The 20,426-nt window shown below is 40.2% G+C and overlaps 1 protein-coding gene across 9 annotated transcripts in view; it reads right to left on the bottom strand.

Moving 5' to 3' along the window:
* RAB27A (RAB27A, member RAS oncogene family) overlaps positions 1-20,426 on the bottom strand; it is a 72,981-nt gene that overhangs the window by 7,174 nt on the left and 45,381 nt on the right. For 7 of the 9 annotated variants that reach the window (XM_073303825.2, XM_073303817.1, XM_073303815.1 and 4 more), the window contains 4 exons: positions 9,173-9,346; positions 7,037-7,122; positions 5,573-5,676; positions 3,819-3,942 (listed from right to left, as the gene is read on the bottom strand). In XM_073303825.2, the coding sequence (XP_073159926.1) occupies positions 3,819-3,942; positions 5,573-5,676; positions 7,037-7,122; positions 9,173-9,325 (467 nt within the window). In that variant the 5' untranslated portion in view covers positions 9,326-9,346. Of the gene's footprint in view, positions 1-3,818; positions 3,943-5,572; positions 5,677-7,036; positions 7,123-9,172; positions 9,347-9,821; positions 9,922-15,522; positions 15,585-20,426 lie in introns of those variants that run through there. The other 2 variants (XM_073303816.1, XM_073303820.1) reach the window with 2 other exon arrangements.

The raw sequence follows: 20,426 nt of genomic DNA, 5'->3' as shown, positions 1-20,426 counted from the left end.
TACCGATAAAAAAGTTTTAAGCCATTAAAGATCACATCATTGAGGTAACGTTTTACCAACACATTTCATGAGAGGGGAAATCCTTTTAGTTAAAGAGATTTTGGAGCCTCAAGGAACTGTCTCTTGGGCCCGCTGCTGAGCAACCTACATGCTTCTGTCATACTGTGTAAATCTTCCATTCTCATTAGGTGAAGAAATAGCTAACGTAGCTGAAGGTCAGGAATGCAAGGGTGGAGACTGTAAGAATGAAAAGCTTCAAATGACTTTCACCTGAATCCTTTGGTTGATACAATTATGCTTCTGTTTATACAATTAAAGAGAAATGAAAGTCTGGATTTCTGAGAGACACAAAGGTAACTGGGCAATCATAGGCAAAGGAACCTGTTGGATTAGTAGAGGGAGAGCCCTATTATTTATTTAGGCACAAATTTACAGAGATAAATCATAGGTGGAATTTTTAAAATCTCCTCTCCTGCTGCCATGCATGGTAGCCTTAATAGGTCACCACCATCTGTAAAATGCAGATAATTCTTGCTTGTCTTCTCTTAATTTCAGGTTTCAGAGTAGCAGCTATGTTAGTCTGTACTCGCAAAAGGAAAAGGAGTACTTGTGGCACCTTAGAGACTAACCAATTTATTTGAGCATAAGCTTTCATGAGCTGTAGCTCACTCCAATGAAGTGAGCTGTAGCTCACGAAAGCTTATGCTCAAATAAATTGGTTAGTCTCTAAGGTGCCACAAGAACTCCTTTTCTTTTCTCTTAATTTGTGAGGTTTAGTTAATGCTGTTAAAATGCTAAGCGTTAAATATTTAATAATGGACTAATCAGTCTCCTAGTGACTGTCCCACTCTAAATGCAACATTTACTTGTAACAGGCATGGGGGGAAATTTTCAGTAGTATCCAGAATGGTTAGCAGCAGCAACAGCTCACTCAGTGAGGAAGGGTCGCTCCCCTTTTCTACCCCATCTTTTGAAGATGTAAGAACATCTCTATTAGTAGTAACTTTCCTCATCCACTTATAAGGACTGAGAACCATAGAGCAGCTCACAGAGTCAAATCTGATCTATGAATCAGCCTTCTAGTTTTTGATTCCCAAATTGATCAAGTTGGTATTTTGACCACAAGATTAACAGACATTTCACCTTCTGCAAGTAATATCAACGTATGAAGTGGCATGCAAAAAGATTTCGATATGCACACACATCATCTACTGCTTCACATTTCCCAAATTTCCATTCCTTTTTATAAAGGTACATGTTACAAAACGATGCTGGTTTGAGGTTAGTGCCCCACAAATAGCATTACACAAGCATGTAAGTTGGAGGAGGAAAAAGGAAGGAAGGATTATTGCACTAAACCCCATTTTGCTCTGTCCCTCCTTAATAAACAGGGTTGACAATTTGTGAGGCTAAGCTTAACTTAAAAATAAGAGTGCCACTGCTTAGTACTGCCTCCAGTTTCTTCCAGAATTTAATGTGATGAACAAATCTGACTAAACGATACTCTCGGGTTTCACTGCACAAGGAAATTAGGTTCTCTGCCTACTGTAGTCATACTAAATACTACAGGGTAGTATTAATCATGATTTTGGCTTTTGACACCGTCCCATATGCAGGGGTGAAATTTAATGGACTTACCGGTACGCAGGGCGGCTGGGGTCCTGGGCAAGGTGGGGAGGCGGCTCTGGCCCCCAGAAGGGGTGGGGCCTCAGGTGGAACGGGGGGGGGGGGGTGGGGGCTGGGGCCAGACTCCTGCAACCAGCCCTTCAGCACTGCCCAGCCCGCACCGCCTGGAGCTCCAGCTGATACTGCGGCAGCAGCTGGAGCCCCAGGCCCTTTAAATCACTGTTGGAGCCCTGGGGTAGCAGCGGCAGCAGCCAGGAGTCCCAGGGCTCGAGCGGCGATTTAAAGGGCCCGGGGCTGTGGCTGCTGCTGGAAGTCCCGAGCCCTTTTAAATTGCCAGGCCCTGGGGCAGCTGCTCCTTTTGCCCCACCCCACCATCAGCAGTCCTGCCAGCGCGGTTGGCTGTGTACCGGCTTTCTTACCAGTACACTATACCGGACCAACTTATTTTCACCTCTGCCCATATGACATTTTCATAAGTAAACTTGGGAAATATGGTCTAAATGCATTACTGTAAGGTGGATGCACAACTGGTTGAAAGACAACACTCAAAGAGTAGTTATCAATAAAGCTGCAAGTCTGTCATGGAGGTCAGATTCTGTGACTTTCCGGGACCTCTGGAACTTCTGCGGCCTGCCCCGTGCCTGACCCCAGGGCCATTGGAGCAGCTAGGGCCCTAGGGCCAGCTCCACTGCCCCCCCTCCAGCAACGGCAGCAGTCCTGGCACCAGCGGTGCCCCCAGAGCGCCCCAGAACACCCTAGATTTAGTCAGGAGTATATAGTACATGTCATGGACAGGTCACAGGGCCATGATTTTTTGTTCATTGCCCCATGAATGACCTGTCTATGACTTTTACTAAAAATACCCTTGACTAAATTTTAGCCTTAGTTATCAATGGTTCACTGTCAAACTGAGAGGGTGTATCTAGAGGGGTCCCACAGGGGTCTGTCTTGCATCCGGTACTATTCAATATTTTCATTAATGACTTGGATGACAAAGGAGAGTAGACTTCAAAAAACTGAAAATGAAATCAAGCTGGGAAAGACTGCAAGCACTATGGAGGGCAGGATTAGGATTCAAAATGATCTTGATAAATCAGAGAATTGGTCTAAAATCCATAGGATTAAATTAAAGACAAGTGCACAGTGCTGCACTGACAAAGAAACAAATCAAATGTACAATCACAAAATGGGGAATAACTGGCTAGGCAGCAGTACTGCAGAAAAGGACGTGGGGATTATAATGAATCATACACTGAATACAAGTCAACAGGGCAAGTGTCATTCTGAGGTGTACTAACAGCAGTTAATTGTTCTGCTCTACTCAGCACTGGTGAGGCATTGGCTGGACTATTGTGTCCAGTCTTGGGCACTACACTTTTAAAAAAGACGTGGCTAAATTGGAGAGTCCAGAGAGGATAACAAAAACGATAAGAGGTTTAGAAAACATGGTTTGGAACTAAAAGAGGTTGGAACTATGAGAAACGATTGAAAGAACTGTGCATGTTTAGTCTAGAAAAGAGAAGGCTGAGAGGGGATATGATAACAGTCTTCAAATATGTAGACAAGACTGTTCTGAATAGGACAGTGATCAACTGTTCTTCATGTTCACTGAGGGTAGGACACAATTAACTAGCTTAATTTGCAGCAAGAGAGATTTAGATTAGATATTAGGAAAACTATCCTTAGAGTTTGAAAGTTTAAGTGTTGGAACAAGTTACCTAGAGAGGTTGGAGGTTTTTAAGGACAGCTTAAATGTATGCCTGTCAGGGTATACTTAATCCTGCCTCATCATGGGGCGGGAGGGGGGGGGGAGAGAGAATGGACCAGATGATCTCTTGAGGTCCCTTCCAGCCTTATAGCCATTTCTAGGATTCTGCGTAGCTTCATCTCCTCATAAATGAAATGTATTCTCCATCAAGTTCTGGAGAGGTGTTTACTTTGTTTTCTACTGCAAGGGCAGAGGGGCACAAAGATACCTCCCTCATGCTGCAGTACTGCGCAATAAAGTGCATATCTTTGCTTAAAGCGTGTGGCAATTGCCTCTGTCAGAGACAGGATACGAGATCAAACAGGTCCCTGGGGTGTTCCAAGATGACCATTCTAACAAGAGCTTTCCAATACACGAAGCAACATCATAGACCTTTCAAAAAACACATTTAGTTTTGTTTTAACCACAAGAAGATGATACTTGCCCATATTTTTCCGCAAGTTCCTTTGCCTCCTCTTCTTTCACCATTCTCTGGTCTTCCATATCACTTTTGTTTCCACATAATACAATATCAGGGTTTTCACAATACGCATGCATTTGTAGCTGGCCTAACAGCAAAACAAACAGCAAAAGCAGGACTTATCTTATTCTGTTATGTATAATGTTCACTTAGAACATGAATACCTTTTAAAAAGGGAAATGGAGAACTTGGGGAAGTAATTCTCAGACATGAGAAAAATAAGTTTGGGGCCAATTTCTCACCCGTTTTCTTCCCCAACCTTTTTTTTTTTAAAATATTTTATTAAAAGCAGTTGCGATATTTGCACCCCAGTGGAATCTTTGCTGCTTATAAGTTCATCTGGTCCTGCTGCTTACTCTATCTTAGATGTTTATAAGACCCCCATTACTATATGATTCAAGAGCTTAAAATCCCTAACGTATTTACATTCACAACACCCCAGTGAAGTAGGGAAGTGCTTTTATCCCCATTTTACAGATGGGAAACTCGGACACAATTTGCCAAAGGTCACCCAGGAAGTCTGTGGCAGAGCAGGGAACTCAGCCTAGTCTCCCGAGTGCTAGGACCCCAGACCACCCTTCTCTCCATGTGAAGTCATTACTCCACTTTGGGACACTCATCTCCACAATCAGTTGTGATGCCAGAGTGTTTTGACATCAGTTGAAAGACAAGCAGATTATCTCAAACAAAAATCCTACTTCAGTCCAAACATGCCTAATATTTAAAAAGCAGGACAATACAGAAAATACATGGAACGAGCCAAATCCATTCAAACGGCAATTCCACTGAAGTCAAGGGCACAATATTTGTTAAGATTTTCCATAACACTCTCAAAGGTCTTCAATTACAGTACTGGAGAACGGAGTTTTTATGATATACGGAGGAAAGGACGTTACCATAGACCAGTAGCCATGGATGGTTTTCGATATTCTGTACACGTGCCTCTTTTCAATAACAATTCATGCAAACTGGTTTTATGGATGTGCAGATTTTATGTTAAGCACAATGTTCCACCCCATCAGCCAGTAGGGGACATCATCCAGTATTGCCCATTACCCCTCCCCGATACTAATGGCTCTGATTAGGGGACAAAATGCACCAAACCTCTTGCTACGGTTCAGTGGAGTGGAGCTGGGTAACATGCCTGCACCCATTGCCAGCCAATCACTGAAGCAGATGTGCCTCAAAATCCCTTGAGTGCTAGATTGTGAACCCACAGTCTAAGGATGAAGGATCTGCCTATGCGCTTTTCCAGTGAGCTGCTGGCAATGGGAAAGTGAGTACTTCCCTGTTCCTGTTGCATTAACAGTTAGGCAAGTGCTTCCTGTCTCTTCCATAACAAACTCCAGAACAAAACTCCCAGGTGTTTAGTGGTGACAAGCTCTCAATCAAAAGAATCAGGACTGAGTTTAAAGTTGGCTGATTTCAAATTTAATTACTAAACATCACCCAATTTCACATTGCATTACGAACATCAGGGGCACGAAACCAGCCTGACTGAGGTTTTGTGAGTGCAGCAAGCCAGTTAAGAAAGCCAAGGCTTCAGATACAGTGTTGGAAACCAGATTCACTCACAGCTATTTTATGCAGATTTCCATTTTGTTCCTTTCTAGAAAGCTTTAAGTCATATATTTTTGGCCCTAACCCCTTTGTGGAGCTCCATATTTCTAAATGCAGCACAGGAAAAACAGTGACATACAATTAAAGAAGTGACATACTTATCCAGTTTCTGACATTGAGAAAGCTTTGCTCATTTGTCAGATCGAAGAGGAGAAGAAAGCCCATAGCATCTCTGAAGAAAGCTGTTGTCAAGCTACGAAACCTAGAAATACAAAGCATAGCTGTAGCTGGTTTCCCTTTCATAAGGTATAGCTGATGAGTCAATTATTTTGAAAAATGATCATACTATAAAATAGGCAGACAAATGAGGTAATCTAAAATTTAATTGTACTAGAACCACCACTAGTCAGGTCTGATTTCTGCTGACATAAGGCCTGAACCAATTAAGTTACTATAGGCCAGATCCAAGTCCAGTGACGTTAGTGGAAAGACTCCTATCAATTTCTGTACGCTTTGGATCAAGCCTTACATTACACAGCACATTTTGATCAACTTGAAAAAAGCATCTAATTCAAAGTGAAATTCAAATTAAATCCGATGAATTGAGCTGTAGCTCACGAAAGCTTATGCTCAAATAAATTGGTTAGTCTCTAAGGTGCCACAAGTACTCCTTTTCTTTTTGCGAATACAGACTAACACGGCTGCTACTCTGAAACCTGTCAAATCATGTTGAAATTCATGACTGTGCATTTAAAATTTGACAATATTTTAAAACATTGTCAGACCAAAAATGTGGCGATATTAAAGCCTTTTGAAACACAAATAGGACATGTGAAGAATATGCACAACTTTTACTTTCTATATGAAGAGAAACTGCCGACAATATTCAGGACAAAAACTGGATTCCATGCAGGATAGAACATTAGAAAGTGACTCTCACCAGCCATCTACCTGATCTTTACAAAGGAAGGGATGAATCCTGCATCTCTACGTCCACATCAAAGACAATGGAGGGTTTGCCTACCTAAGAACTGGTAAAGACTGCAGGATGTGACCCACAGATAGCTACTGGCTTTGGTCTTGAAAGAGGGCAAATGGTTGGAGATACAGTGCTAGATATAAATTTGCTAGCACAGCATAATATATGTATCATCCTCAATAGTTACCATTCAAATAAATTAAAGCCACTTCTAGCTGCCTACAAGAGCTAATGAAAGCCTAAACAGAGTGCAAGTAGCTATAACCAAATATGCACTGCAGACTTCTGGCAGAACCCACATTCTGACCTCATGTGTATGGCTTCCACTGAGTCTTAATATCTTCAGAAGAATGAATGAAAGAACAAGAAGATAAATTAAGAAAATAGATTATATAGCCAGATGAGAAAGAGAAGCTAGAAAAACAACAAAAAAAGATTATAGGTAAGAACAACCCACCCACCCCTCACCCCCGCCCCAGGGAAATTGTGATCACATTGCTGTTAACATCAGAATAAGGGCACATTTTGATTCATCTAGGAGGCATGCTCATAAAATGCAACAGATAACAGGAGAATTCGTGCACTTGAGTTCAGTTAATAGTTTAGTGAGCACAGTCACATTTGCTTCATATAAAGGCCACACCTTTCCTGCCCTGCAGTGTCCCACAGTTGCAGATGTATCCTCTGTCCTCTGCCACTAATGCCATCTGGCCCGTTGGATCTATACATCTGTAACGAGACAATTTTTCAAGATAGAAGTGTCAGCAGTCCACTCTCAACAGCATTGCAAAAAACTGCCGTTTAAAGTATAATACTTTAATCAGTCTTGATGCCAATAACAATCTAATGCACTGTTGATCTAAGAATCAACACTACAGACAGACACCATCTCTTTGCCTTATAAAGCTGAGTTGTAGGTGCCCGCTTTGATCCTGCCCTCTAGTAAAATGTTTAAGAAAAGAAAAGCATCAAATGAGACAAGAGAAAATGTTTCCAATAACCTAAGAAGAGCTAAAGAGAAATTCAATGTAGTTATGATTTGCATTAGGCAGGCTTGATTCTTTTTAGTTTTACTATTACCGTTTCATTCTGTTCAAATTGAAACAATTATAAAAGCACAATCAGATAATGTAATGTGGCAATATATTTGTTCCATTAACAGAACTACGTCAGCAAAACAGAATATGACTGTAGAGATAATGACTTCTGTTTAACTGTCACAAGGTTGCTAAGAAGAATCTAGTGTAGATCTTACCATATTATTTAGCAGGTGAATATAAATAAAAAGACATCTGTTGAATATGAAGAGCATCAAATGGAAATAGTGTTTCAAGTCATTGTCTAGAAGACATTTTCAGTTTTGGTTGTCCTCTCCTTTTCCTATTGGTATTACTGAACTTCTTTAATCTTAGGGTTATGGATATACAGGCAATATCATTGGCACAGAATGTGTCACAGGATAATTGTCACACAGTGTCAGACAGGCATATCAAAGCAAAACCATCAAGTTTATTTTCCAAGCAAGAGACAGTTATTCGTTTTGATAATTTTGTTTTGGTTCCTCCATTAGAACAATTACTCACCAATAAGCAGCAAGTCTGAACAAGAACATTCTGCACCAAGAAAACCCCTTGGTACTCATACATGTTGAGTGTGGGGTGAGTAGCCCAGGTAAAGTGACTCTGCTGAAAGTCATCTGAAACCCCTGTACCCGTATGCTAACAAGATGGGCGTGGTGCCAACTATGAACGTGTAAGTGCGGCAGGGAGCAGCGTTGCAGTGGTATGGTAATCAATGCGGTTCTCCATTGCCTCAAATCAAAAATAACGTTTCCCACACATTTTAGATAATTCAAGAGCCACCTCCTGAATTCTTTGAAGACAATGGGAGAATGGGTTTCCCAGGTAATCAGGGCCCAGATCCAACACCCAATGCCAGATTATTTTCTGTACTGGATGCCCTGTTGGTATAGTAATATTATGGCATGAATTGTTTACAATATTTATTGACAGGATCCTCACTTCAGATAAAATTTCAGCAACTAAAGTTTTCCAATTTTATAAAAAATGGCTTTAGAATATTCAGGATGGATCACAGATTTTCTCTAAAAAGCGATTAAAAGGAGGAAATCCTGTAGATATCCATTCAAACTTTGTTGCATTTAAAATCGAGACCTTGTTAAATATATGTATTAGAGTAGCTTTTAGTTTTCACATTTTGACCTCGGATGCTTAGGAGTTTGGAAAACATAGGCGTCCTACAAGCGCTGCCCCTTTCATTTAGAAAGTATTAATTATTCACCACTGCCCTACCATGTATTTTTCAGTGGTGCAAAAAATTAACACGGTTGTCTTAGTTTACTAGCCACTTTGGCTTATAAAGAAATTTATGTCAATACATCCTCAATTGGGGCCAGTTCTGCAGGCCTTCCCTTGTGGAAAGTCTACCGATGAGAATGGCAGTTCAATTTACAGGGAATGGTCTGAATGCCATAGCATCATCCGTTGCTATCAGTACAGCTCACTGAATTTGGTTTATTAGTTAACTGCTTCTGCAGAAGGGAGTAACAAAATAATTATTTTGTGGACCTCACAGAAACAGCCTTTGTTTTATCTGCAGTTCCTAGAGAGACAAGAAGGTATTCTGTGCCCATGATATATGCTCGACTATGCAGTGACTATCAGGTTTTAAAACAGTAATTTTTATGCAGCTGATGGCTAGATTTTTTTTTTTAAATAATTGTACATTCAAAATAGCTCACAGAGTTGCTGCAACTTACCACTCTCTTTTCCCGAAAGTCAATACCCACTGTTGTGATAAATCTGGAATTAAATTTGCCATCTGTGTACTGGTAAAGGATGCTGGTCTTTCCTACTCCAGAGTCACCAAGTGCTAGGAATTTTATGAGGTAATCATAGTCTCCATCAGACATAGTGAGATCTTTGTAGACCACCTTTACAAAGCAAAACAAAAGAACACTTCTCTCATTTCATTACACAAAGAAAATGGCAGTATTCTGAATACATACGTTTGTTAATTCTAAGTCTCCACAAAAACTTGTTTGCAACTTACTTCTTTAAAATAAAGAGAAGAAGAATGGGCCTGATTTTGCCCTCCTTTACACTGGTTTTATTCTGGTGTAACTCCACTAAAGGGCAATGATGGAGCGGAAGGTCAAGCTTAACATTTTGAAAGGCTGAAGCCAAATTCAGCTCTGACCTCAAGGGACACAAATCTACTGACCTCAAGGGACACAAATCTACTGACCTCAGTGCCTAACTACAACAGAACTGATTCGAACTCAATATCAGAAGAAGCCAAGGGCCAATCTACTCTCACCCCAGTTTTACACTCTGTGCAACTCCAGTGGCTCTGACTGAATTACTCTTGATATACACCAATGTAAGTGAGAGAAAAATCAGGCTCACTTTGTTCAATAAAGAGAGAAATCAGCTGTCCCGGATAAACTCCCTGCCGGTCAATGGAAGGTACAAGTGAATGCAGGATGGTCCTCCACAATAAGAGTTGCTACAGATCATCATTTATTAAAAACAAAAGAAGGAGGAAATAAAATTTTTACTTTTTATAAAAAAGCAAAAAGCAACTAAGTACAGAATTAAAGTAATCTGGAAAACCATGTACACAGCATTAGTCACAGAACTATTTACATCCGTATCTGAAAGTTGCAGCAGTTATATAAATACATCTGCAGTATCCTGCTGAACTAGTGAACTAGTATACTAGTTCACCAGAGCATACTAGATTTGGAATACTGAAGAATCTATTTTATTCTCTCCACTTTGCCTACCACAAGCAGCAATTCAAAAAAAAGGCACTGTACTGCAGTAATCAAACTATATTGCACATTTTGGGGAGATGGGGGGGTGAATGCACCATACATACCAGGTTCTTTTAAAAACCGCTTAACAAGAAGTGCTCCATGTCTTATGCAAAATGAATTTGGCAGGAGTTTCAGGAGATGCTCCTCTGGATGATCTAAGAAGACTGACCTATCCTCTCAACTTAAGTGTTGCTTAAAGAGTTCATTTTCTTCATTAGTCATTGAAGACAGATAATCCAAACAGTCTCTCCAACACTTTCCATCTATGTTCTTGATGCAGAAGTCCACAATTAATATAAAACCTCACTACCCTTTTTATAAACCTCACTACCTTTTTTATAAAAGGCATGATGGGAACACTGTTAGCCTCATTCACTATGTTGGGTCACAGTTACATTCAACCTACTTAAAAAATGCCCTTTATGTACAACTGGGGGGAGGGATAGCTCAGTGGTTTGAGCATTGGCCTGCTAAACCCAGGGTTGTGAGTTCAATCCTTGAGGGGGCCATTTAGGGATCTGGGGTAAAAATTGGGGATTGGTCCTGCTTTGAGCAGGGGGTTGGACTAGATGACCTCCTGAGGTCCCTTCCAACCCTGATATTCTATGATATGGTATCTGTACTAGGCCTTTAAAACTAATTTGGGACTTAAATTGTACATGCATGGTCAAATTTTCAAATGCCACCTGAAACTGAACCCCAAATTCTCTATATCTACCTTCTTGTATGAAAACAAGGATACGAGAGTGTAACTGGCAAATCCAGGTTCATGTGTGCACAAAAACTTGGATTAAAAGAAAAGCAACAACAAAAAATCCCCTTCCCCCGCCGTGGGTGCAATTTTAGAAGCTAGTTTGAGATCCCTTGAAAAATATGGTGTTCTTTGAAAGGCACATGTGGACATTACAACACAGAAAATAGCCAGCTAAACAAAACCAAAACACTAGAACTGCCTATCATCAAAACTTTTATTTTCCAAGATTTCACTTTACGCAAAATTTTGAAGAATTAGTATTTTCACATGGAATACATGCAAATGAATGTGACTGCCTATGTTTCTTATGCAAAGCTATTTTTCCCTCCAAAACAGCCTGTTTTTCCACTTAAAAACATATCTGAGCAAGTTTTCATGGAAAAAAAGACCATTTTTGAGTTTGTAATAAAATAGACAATTTTCAGGTATTTTTGTAATTTATTGATGATAGTTTGAATAGTTTTACCAACCACTAAACCTAGGTGTTTGAATACACTGCTTGACACTACTATAGAAATTTAAAATTTCTAGTCTTACCCCCTTTGCGGATTTTAAAAGAAAAAAAAGGATAAGATTTAAAATTTGAAGTGAAAAATTAGGTGTTTCAAAATGCCTAGACTGTACAAAGCAAGTCCTAAACCAACCACGTCAATTCCAGGGAAAATTCAGTGTATGTGAAAAAGCCATATGGGGATTGTGCTCTAGTAGTTTCCTGTTTGAGAATAGCTACTGATCTCTCCTTCCCCAAAAGCAGTATCTTGCTGCCTTACGCAGCTTTTAAAGGAAAACATCTAAAAAGAAACCCGAGTAGCTCTTCCAAAACCAATAGAAATCTAGCACAAAAAATTACCAATTACCAGGGGAGAAAAGGTATCAAAATATGAAAAAAGAGAGACCATAAAATGAAATACATTCTTCTTGCAAAATGTGAAATTTGGGCTGCAAATAATATTATTAGAACTGTAATACTATTTACTGCTCAAACTATACAAAGCTGTAAGGCTAATCACTTCATTAAGTCCATAGTATTTCAACTACATTCTTCACACTACAACTGTCCTCAATAGCATAGCATCAAATTCAGTCCTTAGTCTCTACTGCACAACTTGAGGTTTGGAACAAACTCCAGACCTCTAGTGTGTGGGTGTCAATCACCACCCCTAAGGTAGGAATGTAACTATCTCTGAGGCTTTGGCTTTGTTGCAAAATTTTATTTTGTAAACAGAACATGACCGTGATAAGTTTGGTTAGCCAACACGGTGCAGACCCCATGATGCTAGTCAGTGCAGACAAGAGAGAAGATTTTTCAAAGGCACAAGTGGCAGGTAGGTGCTTCATGGCCACTGACTTTTAACTGGAGTTTGGTGCCCAGCTGTCATTTGTGCCATTGAAAATTTTCCCCAAGCATGACTCCTGTTCTGCATCATTTCAGCTACTCATGATGGAATCCTGCTGGCGTCAGGGCTGATGAACAGCTGATACAAATTCTCCACTTCTACACTCAGCACAAAGTCATGGTCAGCTTTGGGTCAGCTAAATCAACTTTCCACACTCAAGTTTTAAAACATGATAAAATGTGGTCATGACATTAAGCCCTCAAGAGATGAGACGAGACATTCAGAACTAGCAGGATGATTTCTATGCTGTGTGTGCAGACTTGACACTCCAGAAACACATTCACCTACCCTCTATGCTAATAACATGATTGCTATAACCCTAACATTTTTTAAAATCTTCAGATTGACTATGACTCCTTCCTAATGTTTAGTTTGTGATTAAATTAATGCTTCCACATCTTCTGCCAAGCTACCTTGCAGGCTTTTGTAAACTTTCCCTCTTTTTAAATATACATTCTGTTGTGCATAAATCTCTAAAATTACTAGTATTTTAAAAATGCTTAGATACTCAACAAGTGCAATTTGGGACTAGTGTGTTACAAAGACAAGTCACCCCTCTCTGGGGGCTTATCCACATGCTGCGTTAGTCTGCACTAGAGAGGTGTAAATTCTAATGTGCATTGGTGTGTTGTGCACTGACTGGCCCATATGGACCCTGCTGGTGTGCACTAAAGTAAGACTAGTAGTAATGCTACCCTTTACTCCTAACAGACTGCTGTTGTGAGAAAAGTACGTGTGTATAAGGACCTCAGAAGACAGATGCAACAGAAGTGCGAAGTATTGGCAGCAGCAGCACGTTTGGAAATGTGGAAAACTATTATACTTCATCTCACTTTGTATAGTTTGCTAAAACTTACTGTAAATAGCTACCGCCCTCCACTGAGCAAAGGACAGAGCTAGCACAAGATTAAACATATACACCTTCCAATAGAGGAATTTGCAGAATATCTGTTTGGATAAGCTGCCGCACAATACAGACTGCTTTTTACCCCTGCTTTAATTCACCATATAGCTTGTAATTAACAATTTCCAAATGGCTGGGAACAGGGCCAAGAGTCCTTAACATGAAATAAAAGAAAAATACATTCTAATCAATCCTTGACAAGGAAAAGTTCTTCCTCGGTCAAGTTAAAGTTCATATCACTCCCACCTCTCACCCTACAAGATAAACCCAGTATTCAAATATTTCCAGGATGTGTTTACTGTGAAAGCATGAACCTAACCCTGAAGAGAAGCAAGAGTTATTTTCAGTCAGTCCCAGCCCTGTCCTCCTCCCTGTACAAATATTTAAAAAGTGTTCTCCACCTTCCGCCTTACAAGGCTTACATTCCAGGAACCTAGAAGCCTCCACATTTCTACTATATAAATTGACACACTGTGTTAAATAGCAAAATCCTTCAAGGAGTTAAAAAAACAAAACAAAACCTGATACTTTTTATTGAGGTTTATTTTCTTTTATACAATAGGCAGTGTTTGTTATTTTAAAAAAAAATATGTATTACATGTATATAAATCTTTACCCATTAATGGAAAAAAGGTGGAGATGGGACAAATGAAAGTGATGGTTTGGTGCCCAAAGTCATAGATTTAAAATACACAGAGGATGAAATCCTGCCCCCAGTGAATTAACGGGAAAACACCCATAGGCTTTAGTGGGGCCAGGATTTCACCCAGCTCTCTGTAATCACCAGATCAGACCCTAGATAGGCAAGTTCAGTCCCTCATTCTTCCAGGTAATAAAACCGATTTCTTTGCCATTTGCTTTCAAAACAAAATTCTTGTCTGCTCAGGCTGGACATTAAAAATCCCATGGAACTTCCATAAATTGGGGTTTGCCTGGATCCTTTGGCAAAAATTCCCTACCCACTTCTGTATGTTATGCATTGCTCTGCGTCAGTTGCTACTCTCTATCCTAAAGATGCCCTCATTTTAGTGTTACCATATGCACACAGCTTGTAAAGCTCTTTGGGATCTGTCAGGATTAAAAGTTCTATATAAATGCAAATTAGAGACAATAATTCAGCCTGTGTTCATCTTTTGGGAAGAGGTCAAAAGGGGGAAAAAGAATTGTGGATGTTAAAATCAATTAAAAAACAGAAGACCTATAATCTAAGAGTTAGGAGTTGGTATAACTCCTTCATTCACATGTTTTTTTTAATCAAAGCTCTCAGCACTGCAGCACACTTTTCAGTCCCTTCCGGTCACATTCATATGCCCTAAAGGAAGGCATAAGAAATCTAGGAGGGAGCTGGATATAATTAGAACCCAGCAGGAGGTCCAAAATAGTTTTAGAAGGGACTTCCTCAACATTATTTCTAAGAGTAGGAAATACAAGAGCAACTCCTTTTTGCTGAGAACTGTAAGTTACCAAAGGAACAGGTTACACAGCAAGCACTCTAGCCAACTCTTCTCTTTTTATGATCCTCTTGTGTTGTGGTTGCATTTGATACTTCATAGTAAAACACTGGGATGGACAGAGAATATGAAAATCTGGGAAGCTCCATTGGCAGGTTGCACTGCTGGTATGATCGTATTATTATCTATTTCAATGTGGCCATGTCTGTGGCATCTCCAAATAATTATGCCTACTCTACTACTTATTTCTCTGCCAATAGGAAAGGCTACATGTTTCTTGAGGCAAGTACTGCTCCTGATAAATGAGTCTATTCACATTAGTTTAAGGTGGTTTTACATTAATAGGCTTCTATCAGCTTTACATGGTCACGTTTCACCTAGGGTACATTTGGTTATAAACAATACCATGATGCTGCTGTGTGACAAAGCATTCAAGAGTAGGGAAGCTTTGTTTGAGGATAAGTTAAGGAAATAATCTTGGCATACAGGATTTTCCCCTTTACAACGCAACATGCTCTCTGTACACAAACAGCTACTTCATGTTTTTACTAAAAACATGTAGCTACTGATTGGGGGCGGGGGGCTTCAAACCAGAGTGGCTTACAGCAATAAGGGTGAAGCTCAAAAGAAGAGCAGACTAATCATGGAACTGGTAGTTAAAATATATGAAGGCACAGACACATGCATTTTAAACTACTATCTGTACACCTGCTCTTAATCAGACTGTCCTCTACTATGTTAAACACAATTTTATACCCCAAAAAATTGTATATAAAACTTACCTCCACTCTGTTCAAGAAATTTGCTGGTCTAATCGGAGATACTTATTATTCCTAGCGGGAGTAGTTTTCTAGCTCCACCTGTTTAGCACACAGCCGAGCAGCCTGCGTGTCACCTGTTTGCATTTGTCAGTGACTATTTATAGATAAAAAGGTGTGCCTCATGTCTGTATGTGTAAAGACGGTGCTGGCTGGCAGCAGTGCAGGGGAACAGCTACACACTTACAATGTCCCATTTGTTTTCTAAATGGAAACAGCACTTTAAGAAAAGATCTGTATATATCCCACCCGGGAGCAAATAAAAATGGTAGTGAGACCTCGTGTGTATTATAATAAATCTTAATATTTAATTGCCTGTTAGAAACAATATCACTATATATAAATATACAAAGGATATAGTATACTGATCACAGTCAAGCAACATTTTAAAAGGCATAATGATCTTCATATGTTTTTCGACTTTGCATCCCCTTGTCTTAGAGGAGGCCAATATGGCAGCAATCTCTGCTCTCTAGTGTTAGTTTTAATTTATTATCTGTGTTTCTCCCCTGTATATAGGGCTGAATACACAGAAGAGGTTTGGGTGGGTCTGACAGGAGCATTTATTTCTAAAGAAACTGAGCAAGATTTGGTAATAATGGAAGTGACTCGTTGGCCGAAACCTCGAAAGCACATTTGCTGACTGAAACAACATATGCCAATACCATTTATACCACTCTAAAATTTCAAAAAGAGAAGCTATGTGTAATCTAGAACTTTGAGACTCCTGGAGATTGAAGGAGAGGGCTTGTTTTCTCTCCTTTCCTCTCAACACCAGCTCTCATAGCAAAGCAAAGGCCATACATCCTCTAAGAAAATATGGCAAGTGAAACTTGCACCTCTCCCCACACCAAGAAAAAAAGAAAATTTTATATGTAAATGTCAGTCATCACCTCCATATCTCTGCTAGCAAGGGCAGCCAACAAGAAATGCATTGACTAAATTTCATTAATTTTCACACAGACAGATGTTTAAAGAGACAAGCTAATTAGAATTTGCCAGATAACAGAGAACAGGCCTATGTAATTAAGTTATATGGCAACTATAATTTTAAAAGGTCATGTGACAGCCATCCTGTTCTTTGTTTGCTATTTCACAAGTTAGAGTCAGATACAGGGGCATTTTGGGATGTATAAGTAGGGGCATTGCCAGCAGATCAAGGGACGTGATCGTTCCCCTCTATTCAACACTGGTGAGGCCTCATCTGGAGCAGTGTGTCCAGTTTTGGGCCCCACACTACAAGAAGGATGTGGAAAAATTGGAAAACATCCAGCGGAGGGCAACAAAAATGATTAGGGGACTGGAACACATGACTTATGAGGAGAGGCTGAGGGAACTGGGATTGTTTAGTCTGCGGAAGAGAAGAATGAGGAGGGATGTGATAGCTGCTTTCAACTACCTGAAAGGGGGTTCCAAAGAGGATGGATCTAGACTGTTCTCAGTGGTAGCAGATGACAGAACAAGGAGTAATGGTCTCAAGTTGCAGTGCGGGAGGTTTAGGTTGGATATTAGGAAAAACTTTTTCACTAGGAGGGTGGTGAAACACTGGAATGCGTTACCTAGGGAGGTAGTGGAATCTCCTTCCTTAGAAGTTTTTAAGGTCAGGCTTGACAAAGCCCTGGCTGGGGTGATTTAGTTGGGGATTGGTCCTGCTTTGAGCAGGGGGTTGGACTAGATGACCTCCTGAGGTCCCTTCCAACCCTGATATTCTATGATTCTATGTTTCCAGAAGCGACATAAAATTTTCAAGAAGAGCTTACAACCAAAGAAAGGAGCCATGTCTGACAAACAAGGATGCATCTTTATTAAACCTTGCCACGTACCTTGCCTTCTGTATTCAGCAAGAAATTAATTCTAGTAGCATAGGGGGTAGATTCATTGGGGACTAGGTCAGGGAGGTGGGAGACAGGCTTCTGTGAGGTGTGCATATTCTCTCTATAATCCAGGTAGCAGAAGGCAAGCCAGAGAAGAAAGAAGTGATTGTGGGAAAGAAAAGGGGGTATATTTCTTGGGAAAGTGTACGATTGACATTGGCATATCATACCAAGAGGATATGGTAGGAAATAGACTGCAGTATAATCAAAAGGCACTACCATGTAGGTACATGATAGGGATCTATTGCTGACAAGTACTCATTTGAGCAAAGCTACCAAAAATATAGTCTGCCACAAATCTACTGATATTTAAGTCCTAGAAAATGCTGATATCCAAGAAATCCCAATGCGTAGCTCTGCTCTGAAAAGCAACTCCATATGGGCTTCCATTTTTATTGTCTCTTGCTCAATCTATACTGAATTTGCTCAGTTTACTGACTGAAAGATTTTTTCCCCTCCAGCTACCATCCCTGCAAAGTCATCATTGGGATCTGGGAATCAAGCTGGGTTCTTTCAGGCATCACCATCAATAATGCAGATTCTGAAGACCAAATTAGACCTGCAGGGACACCTGTGCATCTCCACTCTTTTCAGTTTGCCCGCTGACATTTGTGCCCCCACTGCCCATCAATGGGGCTTTAAACAGAATTGCACAGATGTAACTATGAGGGCAGAATTTAGCCTCCAGAGCCTGTATTGCTAGTGATGAGGAGCATGAAGGAACAAACTCCGGCTGACTCAGATCCCAAACTGCCCAAGGTCGGTTAGGAACAATAGCAACTATCATCTTTTTACTTGTAAGCTCTGTAAATTTGATATAGAAATCATGGACCATTAGAGCTAATCCCTCAATAAAAATACTTCCCTCTGATGAATATTTTTAATAAAAAAAACAGTTCTAAGTTTTTTGAAAGGGCATTTTCTGAAGAAAAATGTTGATGGAAAATATTCAACTAAGCTCTAGGCAAAATGAAGATGGAATCCCACATTTCAGAGCCACTTTCAAGAGATATGAATGGTGGCTTCACTTCTTCTGAAGACTGAATTCCTGTTTCTTTCAAAGAAAAATTATCCTGCAGTTATCACAGACCCTAGTTTCTAAGGCCCAATGCCCCAGTGTAAAATGTTTGCCCACTGAGTGCCCTGAAAAGCTTGGCTTAAGGGTGAAATCGTGTACTGAAGAGCAATGCAGTTACACAGGTTTTTAAACATGGTGGACATGCAAGCTAGTTTGTCTTCAATTCATTGTGTACAACAACTTCGCACTACATGACTACAGTAGTAGTTATAACTGACCTGGTTTGTTGTGATGGAAATGCCCTTATAGAAGGGGGACCCCCAAGAACCCACATTTAACCAACTGATATAGTGAGAAAATCAGAGTATCTTCATTCTTTGATGTTATAGTGGACTGCCCACAACCTTTTCTCATAGCCTGGGTAAAAAGTTCAGAGCGGCCTCCCTCCATGCCAGCTTTTTAGCAGTGTGACCCTCTGAATAAAGCCTCATTTGGAACCTTGGTCCTTGCTAAGTAGGTCAACGTTAGATATTTGCCAACTAGCTAACGGGGAATTACACATGACTCCCCATTCAACACTTTAAAAATAAAATGACATGATTTTGCACATACGGCAGCTGTCAGCCAAATGGATCCTAAAACTGCTTAACAATTCTTGAGCCTCCAGTCCTGCAAACACTTAGGCACATACTTAAATTGACACACAAAAATAGTGCCACTCAACTAAATTGATTTAGAAATACTCTATAGGAATCACTTCACCCTCCACAGCCATCTCTCTAAAGTGAAACAGAAAATATTTAATGATACAAAGATTAGGACAGGAAATGAAAGACACTACAGCCAATAGAAATTACACGGGGAATTTAGACAGGTAGAACCTGGAATTTATTTATCCACGACCCTAGGGTTAGTATTATGGCAAAACTGGCTGGTGATTTTTAATAATCACAAGGGGTTAAGAGTAAAGTCTTATTGTCCAGCTGAAAGATGGCATGTCACTTGCAGTGTTTCTTAACACCATAGTGGGGCACTGGTTCAGTACTCATGGAAACCATACAAGCTACTGAATCACTTAACACCTGCAGTACCTGAGGTTTTTCCCTAGAGAACTTCAGTTTCTCATCTAACTATTGATTTACCCCCACCATGACTACTTTATCAAATCCAATGAGTGAACAGCCTTTAACGCTCACCAGGTAAGCAGAGAAATGATGTCACTTGTAGATATTCTTGATGTGAACTATTAAATCTTTCCTTAACCCAAGTAATCTGGGGAAAGAAAGGGTTAGATGAAGTAGACCTAGCAGAACTTCTCCATATTAAACCTTCTGAATTACTTTGTGCTGATGGAGCATTGTGCGGAAAGGACAAGATAGACTTTCCTTAGTGAGAAGTGTTTTTATCTATTAGACAATAGATATAAACAAGAATTAATGGTGGGTTTTTTCATATAGGGTAAAATTTTCAAAAATGTCGAAGTGACTTAGGAGACTTACACCGCAATCGTGTGACTGCACCTCATGTAGACATACCTGCACTAGTCTTAATCTATCTAATAGGGCAAAAGATAGCAGCACAGACCCAGGCAAGGAATGTGAGTATGTACCCAGCATTCTGGGTCAGTTTGCACAGTCCGTGCTGAAGCTTGTGCTGCTCCATACTCCCTGCTATCATTAGTGAGCTAGCTAAACTAAAGCTATCACAGGAATGCTGACATGAGCTGCAAACCAAACCACCGACTGCAATTAGACATACCCTATGTTCCACTTTCAAAAATGACTTTGGCCCTTAAGAGCCTAAGGGCCTGTCTACATAATATCTTAGTCTGCCCCAGTGGGGCATGAATTCCAGTGTGCACTAATATAACGTACACAAACTGGCCTGTGTCGACTCCAAAAAGCTCCCTTGTGAGAGTTAATATAGTCTCATTTCAAAAAGTACTATGTTAACACCCACTAGGGAACTTCTAATCT

This window comes from Lepidochelys kempii, chromosome 10 (assembly GCF_965140285.1).
Source record: "Lepidochelys kempii isolate rLepKem1 chromosome 10, rLepKem1.hap1, whole genome shotgun sequence".
In the NCBI taxonomy this organism is placed as follows: domain Eukaryota; kingdom Metazoa; phylum Chordata; order Testudines; family Cheloniidae; genus Lepidochelys; species Lepidochelys kempii.
The sequence above is the reverse complement of the archived record's forward strand: the minus strand, read 5'-3'. Positions and strand labels throughout refer to the sequence as shown.